The 7,500-nt window shown below is 34.9% G+C and overlaps 1 protein-coding gene across 1 annotated transcript in view; it reads left to right on the top strand.

Moving 5' to 3' along the window:
• The window catches only part of LOC113806820 (HEAT repeat-containing protein 5B), a 42,040-nt gene that overhangs the window by 14,420 nt on the left and 20,120 nt on the right, over positions 1-7,500 (top strand). The window contains exons 2-15 of the mRNA XM_070131561.1: positions 1-6; positions 814-861; positions 1,684-1,895; positions 2,065-2,323; positions 2,607-2,784; positions 3,291-3,454; positions 3,821-4,070; positions 4,302-4,436; positions 4,703-4,883; positions 5,017-5,198; positions 5,658-5,776; positions 6,616-6,749; positions 6,881-6,990; positions 7,222-7,385. The exon at positions 1-6 is cut by the window's left edge and continues 153 nt beyond it. Coding sequence (XP_069987662.1) covers positions 1-6; positions 814-861; positions 1,684-1,895; positions 2,065-2,323; positions 2,607-2,784; positions 3,291-3,454; positions 3,821-4,070; positions 4,302-4,436; positions 4,703-4,883; positions 5,017-5,198; positions 5,658-5,776; positions 6,616-6,749; positions 6,881-6,990; positions 7,222-7,385 — 2,142 coding nt within the window. The remainder of the gene's footprint in view (positions 7-813; positions 862-1,683; positions 1,896-2,064; positions 2,324-2,606; positions 2,785-3,290; positions 3,455-3,820; positions 4,071-4,301; positions 4,437-4,702; positions 4,884-5,016; positions 5,199-5,657; positions 5,777-6,615; positions 6,750-6,880; positions 6,991-7,221; positions 7,386-7,500) is intronic.

Here is a 7,500-nt window from a genome sequence, read left to right on the forward strand (position 1 = left end):
CACAAGGTCAGTTATTTTTCATCTGTTTTTGGTGGTATGTATTCTAATGCCAGTAAGGAGTCCTGATGTCTTGGTGTATCTCTATCTAACCTTCTATGTCCAGACACTTGAAATGTGAGATTTCTGTGTTTCATTCTGTACTTATGATATTGTAGGAAAATTTGATTTTAACACTATTATTTATGACAATATATTGGGAAAGTCATTTTTAAATGGAGGTATGAAAATATTCCCAAAATATTAAAGACAAAAATTACAAACATGTCTGTTGTTCTTAGCTCCATACTCCATTAAATCTCTGCAAAGAATAAACTGGCAACTCAGCCTGGAGTATACTATTCACCAAGACTTTTGAGAAAAGATAATAAAGAATTAAAGCAAATTTCAATAAAATATTGCTTATAAGTTTTATAATTACAAGGCATATTTAGACTTGGTTATTGTATTATGTGATTAGAATAAAAAAGACCCTTGGTGAATAGGAGTACTCCATAGTCTGGAACAAGTCTCCATTTCTTTCTTTCCTGAGACTGGATGCACTAGTTACCGTGTACAATTTTCCTGAACCAAAAGGTTAAGTGTGTGATCATATGAGTTTTATAAAGGATTGTTATCTATGGATAGTTTAGATCATATATGTAAAAATTATGGTAGCATACTTCCATTTGTTAATCACAACACATTAGCATCAAACTTGGCTACACAGCATAAAATATGTAATTATGGGATGAAAGGGGAAAAAAATCAAGGCTGTTGTCAACATGCAGAAGAAAAAAAGTGATGTGCTTATCTTAAGTTTGAGATTTACTTCAGGTTAGAGATTCAGCATGGCCCTCCAGCAGTGGACAACCATATACGATGGTAAGAGTGAGCGTAGACCGTCCACTATAATATACTAATAATCCTCTGGTCTATCACGGTGATGGGTTCAAGTTTTGCATTTTTTTATATATATTGGTATTTTTTGTTGTCCTTTCTTCTGGAGGGTCGGAGGGCCAGAAGCCATGGGTGGCGCTCAGCCCAAGGCAATTAACAGAGCAGTAGTGATAGTTCTTTGCATAATAAATGCTGCATATATTCCTTATTGCACCGTTTTCCTTTCCTTCATTCTACCCTAAAAATTCCTTATTTTCTTTTTTCATGTTTCCCCAAGCTAAAAGGGTTAAGGTTGTTGCTAATGGATGACAAGTGACACATGAAAGTCTCATGAATTTTTTGTATGTGATCCGAGCTATCCCTAGATGCCATCATCCCTTTTAGAGGATATTCTGCTGATGGACTATGTGGTAGCAGTTATTCAGCAGGTGTAATGGAAATGTTTTTACTCGTTATTGATTTAATGTATGTGTTTATGTGTATATATATATATATATATATATATATATATTTATTTATTTATTTATTTATTTTTTATTTATTTTTATTTTTTTTCTTTCTTTCTTTCTTTCTGTCTTTCTTTCTCCAACCGTCCTTCTTGTTATCATGAACTGTTAGAAACATGCCTATCTTTTGTTGAATCACAATCATATCCTAAAACATTTTCATGGTTTCGCACTACAGGTATTTTGATATTAGGCTAGTTGGCCTATAGGTACTCTGTGGTCTAAATTTGTCATATCAAACATAATTACCATGCAATAGTCATGTATATGATTAAACAATTTTGTTTTAATTCATTTTCAGTCTGATATTAAAGGATGCCAAAAGCAGTTAGTTGCTCAGCTGGTCGGGCAGATGAATGAATCTCCTGGGCCACCTACTCGTAAACTAGTAGCACGATGCCTTGCCACTTTGTTCAGTGTAGGAGACACCTTTTTATTGTTTGACACTATCAACAAGTGTAATGATGTTCTCAAGAATAAGGATGATTCACCGAGCTACCTTCCAACTAGGCTGTAAGTAATTAAGAATTAGTAATGGTATCAGTAATGGTTATGCATATGTTTTTTATTTGAGAAATATGTGTATTATTTGTAATTAGAAAGTAGCAGAAATGTTTCATGATTATGTGATTATTTCTTTTTGGCTTCAGACAAACAAGTAAACTCATTTTATATTTAACAGAGCTGCTGTAACATGCATAGGGGCAATGTATGAAAAACTAGGGCGAATGATGGGGCGTTCTTATGAAGAAACTGTCCAGATACTCCTTAAAGCCTTACGCAATGCAGAGTCACAATTACGGATAGAGATAATGATGACTTTGGAGAAAATCACAGCTGGCATGGGAACAGCTGCAGGAAATGTACATAAGGATATATATAAGGCAGCTAAGATGGGCCTCACAGATCGTGCTCTTCCTGTGAGATGTGCTTCAGCTTTGGTATGTTGTTCTTCCCATTCAAGTTATTATAAGTATTTTTTGGCTTAATACTATAAGTATATTTTTACTGATGTGTTATTTAACTTTGAAAGAAGTGCTATGTTAGAAACTATTAAATTTAATATCTGTATAGCAAATGTTTTCATGGTATGTATTATTATTACTTTATTTTTAAATTTTTTATTAGCTGCTCATTTTATTTTATTTTGTCAATGTCTGTCTTTTCATGCCACATTTTTCTCTTTGTCATTCACATTGATAATTAGTTTTCTTTATTCAACAGTGTTTGATGGAGATGACCAAACATGCACCCTTCCTGTATACAACAGAGATAGAAAACTTGTCACAGCTTTGCTACCGAGCATTTGACAACAGTAATTATGATGTCCGATGCACAGTTGCGAAACTACTAGGAACTGTACTAGCAACAACACAGAATCCACCAAAGGAATTTGTGAAAGGTATGAGAGTAAGGGAATTTTAGCCTTTTTTTATTATTTCTTTATGAGAATATACTTTTAGCTAGACCTGCCAGCATACCTAAGAGCTCTGAACTATTGTTGTCTTCATACTTTTGCCCTAATTTTTACATAGCATCAGAAACAAAATTAAGGCTAAATATCCTATTTCACATTAAATAGTGTGAATATACTGCCTGTTTGTATGAGCTACAGTCACTCCCACTGATTAAAATGTATTCTTATAAAGTATAAATGTATCTATGACCTTAGTTTTTCTATATGAAAAATATTGTTTAAGATGATAAATATGGTGTCTGTATTAGAATGCTATAATGAATTTAGTTGAAGTGGTACCTTTATGAAAGAATTTTTCTCTGTATTCTGGATAACTGTAAAGAAAACAAAGTGTTATTATTTTTTGTCTTTTTTCTACTTTTGATTCTAAAGATTCAAGAATTTCAGCTGTCAGCAATGTTTTCCCTATTATTACTTTAATTTATTTTCAGGAACTAGCAAAGGAGGTCCTTTGAAATTATTGTCACTGGAAGAGGCCTTGACAGTCCTTTTAACAGGCTTTCTGCGAGGAGGCAACAGCTTCCTGAAGGGCACTGGGGAGATGATAAAAGGCTCCTCGTCAGTGTCAAGGGAAGTTCGAGTAGGGATTACTCAGGTGAGGATTTGAAAATCTTCAGCTTCTGCCACAAGGAGTGACAAGTATGGCTGATTGGAAATTTTAATGTAATCTATATTTGTTTTTTTTTTCTAAAGGGCTTAAGATGCTATATTGATTGATTAATTATTCTTTCAGTTATATAATTTTAAGACTTCAAACACAGTAGAAGAAAATGTATATGAATCTGTAATGATACAAAATGTTAATTATCCTTCTGATTTATATATTTTTTTGAGTGCTGAATATTTTGCTCTTTATCATATCACAATTATAGTGTTTTTTCATTTTTTTTTTTTATTAACTTACATTTCAGATCCTGTTTAGCTTACAGTACTTATTGAGATTTTTCAAAAATGATTCCAGGCTTATGTTGTGCTGGTACAAGAGTTGGGTGCGCTTTGGTTGGAGCGCAACATCTCCACACTTCTTGCTCATCTAACTGAACTTGTAGCCAGTCCAAAGGCTACTACTTCCCATGTTGATGCTGTATATTCCCGCAAATGTGTCAACTTTATCCTAAGGGCTACGTTAGGTCGCATGATTGGTGAGAAGGCACAGATTGCAGCTTGCAAGGAGATCACACAGCTTATCATTAAGCATATGAATACTGTTGGTAAGGAATCTTCATATTTTGCAAATAAGAAAATGTAATGAAGAATAGGAATGTAATTATAAGGGAGAAGGAATGCCTCTTTTATCTTTGATTTATTGTAAATCTTGAAGAAGCTGAGTAGAAGTCATATTGTTCATAATTTTTTTATGTGAATATTAAAAGCTACAGCTGATATGAATGAGATATTATGATCTCTACAATGACTTTGCTCATGGATGTCCTGTTTCCCAGATGTAAGTGGCGAGAGCACCAAGGATGGTAATGAAGGAGGACAGCATGTTTTGGTGTGTCTCCTGCAGGAGCTAGGTAGCCTCATGCAATCTCTCAGCACCACCTGTGCTACCATTGTTCTAGATACTCATCTAAGTAAGTTTTAAGCCTGCATAAGATCTCTTTCTATTGTATATGGAGTATAAATGTTACTTATAGTACTATATTAAATTTTTCATTATAATTTTGACATTTAAAAATTCTGTTTTAAGTGCAACTTAGTATATTTAATACATTTTTTCATTGGTTAATTCATCCCCAAAATAATTTGACTGCCATGAAAACATAAGACATCGGAAAATATATTTGTTGAAAGCATATAATTAATTTTTATAGATTCTGAAATAGTGATCTTTTTTCAGACCTAGTGGATGCTGTAGTTGCAGTCTTATTGCACCCAAGTAGTGCTGCAAGGCTAAGCGCTTCTTGGTGTCTCAGGTGCATTTGTATTGCTCTACCTTCACAGCTACACCCTCTCATATCTCGTTGTTGTGACCGCTTAGATACCCTCAAGTCTTCACCAGAAGCAATTGCTGGATATAGGTAAGATTTTATTTTTGTAACAATTGATATTCCTTTATAAAAATTCTATTGATATTGTTGTTGCATTTAAATCTTATATATAGATTTATATTTTTTTTTATAATACATAATAACAAAGGCATTTTTCTACCAGTTGTGTGGTCTCTGCACTTGTTGGTTGTGTGCAGAAGACACCCCTTGGCATTCCTCACATGCGTGGCAAAGTCCTTTTCAATATTGCTGAGGAGTTGTTGAGATCAGCAAGTCAGAATTCTCGATTATCATTACAGCGTACACAAGCAGGATGGCTCATCATTGGTTCTATAATGACTCTAGGTATGGAATCCTCCCTTTAGGACTTGCAAACTGTCACCAAAAATTTTGTTTTTATAAAAAGTTAAAGTGCAGCCTTTGTCTAATCTTTGTCTAATGCCAAGCCTGACATGAGTAAACATACCTTGAATAGGATTCATAGAAATTACATTGATTTAGTCTGATATTATCTTATTTCACTTAACCTGCTGTACTAGAAGCAAACCCAAATTTTTTTCAGAAAATCATGCCTTCTGCCTTACCATACTTTTTTAACAATCAGGACATAATCTGTCAGCCTTTTCTGAAGACTGATAGTCAGAGAGTTTTTAGTGAAGTAAGACTTAGCATTTATGGGGAACTCTATTAAAGTAACAGTATAATTTTTATTTATCAAAATTGTGAAGGATTTAGGAGGTTTAGTTTACTTAGTAATGAAAGTTGATGGCTATACTGACTGGATACCCTCTTCCTTTTTTGCAGGCATAGGTGTTGTAAGGGGTTTGCTGCCTCGAATGTTGCTGCTTTGGAAGAACTCTTTCCCAAGGTCTAGTAAAGAAATTGAAAGTGAAAAGGCAAGAGGAGATGCCTTTACTTGGCAGGTAAGAGAATTTGGAAAAATGTAGCATTGATAATTGTTTTGTTTTTTCTTTTTCTGTAAGTAATAACATGTTGGATCTGGTTGCATCACGGTGCTGAAAACACGGGTAATGGGTTATGTAAGTGGCCAACATCTTGGGCATGTGGCGCGTAGGGCAGGCACACATGAACGCCCTTGAACTTTGAAAAGACTCTCTGCTGCCCCTTTGCAGAGTTATTTTGTGTAAACTTTTTTAGCTTTATTGCCATTTTTCAATGTCCATATTTGTCTTTTGATTTGCTTTGTCCAGATGGTAATAGCTTATTTTCCTTGCACAGACTCCATATCATCTCTCTTTTCAGTAAATAACTTAGTGCAAGGAAAAAATATGGAACATTTGGTTATTTGTCGTGTATCTAATTTTTTTGTAGTTTTAAATTTTATGTAATACAACCAGCGCTGCCAGTCATAGTAGCCAGGAATATGGTGCAAAGCATGGAAATAGCATCCACCCTGGAGCCAGTTCTCTTCCAGTCACTGCTTACACACATTGCATTCCACATTTGTTTATCAATGGGAATGATGCTAAAGCCCCTTCTAAGCGCCAGATGAGTCAAATCACACTCCAAGAGGTTTGTGTATGGCGAATCTTTTCCGTCGCCTTGGCCTTTGCTCATGATGGCCAGTTTGTGTCACCTGGGCTGCGGCCAATTTGCCTGATAATGGCACATTCGTGTCACCCGCCCCTCAACTCAAGTTTTTCCATGAAGTGACTGCAATGTCATCCGGGTCCAAATTTTTTTTTCTTCTTTTTTTTTTATGAAAATGATAGAAAAGTTAATGAGTTGTTGTGGCTTACAGGTAACACTGGAAGGCCGAGCAGGAGCCCTAGCATCCATGCACAGCTTCTTGCTTCACTGCTCAGATCTTGCAGCGGAAGACACTGTGCGCAGACTACTCCTTCCTATTGAAGCTGCTCTCCTCATGCTCTCAAGGTATTCCCCACACACATACTAAAATGACATTTAGTGAATATTTTGGAAGTGATGGATGTTTTGAATGTGATCGTGACAGTGTTTATTTTGATGACTTTAAACATGTCTATGTTCTTTCTCTGTTACTGCAGTATAACACACATTGTCAAGCAGTATGGCCAACACCTCAAAGCATCTACAGCCATGGTGCGTTTACGACTCTATGAAGTACTTGCACTCCTTCCTCCTCAGTCATTTGAAAGTGAGTACTACTTATTAAATGTAATGAAATTACTGTATATGGTAACATAAATGAACGATAATTTCTGTTTTTGTACTTTTTATAAATATAAACTTATTATTGCCAAGAATGATGTAAGATTAAAAACTGGTAATTTTTTTGAAAGAATACTTTGTAGAATATGAAAATTCTCATATATTGTATCTGTGTTTGTAATTGTAGAATATATTTCATATACTGATATATTGCCAGGTCACTACACAAGTATCTTGAAACTCCTGGTGAGTGAGTTTACACTGGCAGAAAGTGGTGCCAACACCACAACTTCCCTTCTCCGTACCATGTGTCATGCGGATGACTCAATTATTTTGGGAACTTGGCTGCACCATACTCACCATAAGGCCATAGAAGATCAGGTAGGAACTATGATTTCTTTGCTCTGGAATATATGTATATTTTGATCCACCTTTCATAAATTTGGATTTTGTGGTACATTGATAGTTGATATAAGTTCTTTTATAGTTTTGAGGT

Source organism: Penaeus vannamei, chromosome 16, assembly GCF_042767895.1.
Source record: "Penaeus vannamei isolate JL-2024 chromosome 16, ASM4276789v1, whole genome shotgun sequence".
Lineage (NCBI taxonomy): Eukaryota > Metazoa > Arthropoda > Malacostraca > Decapoda > Penaeidae > Penaeus > Penaeus vannamei.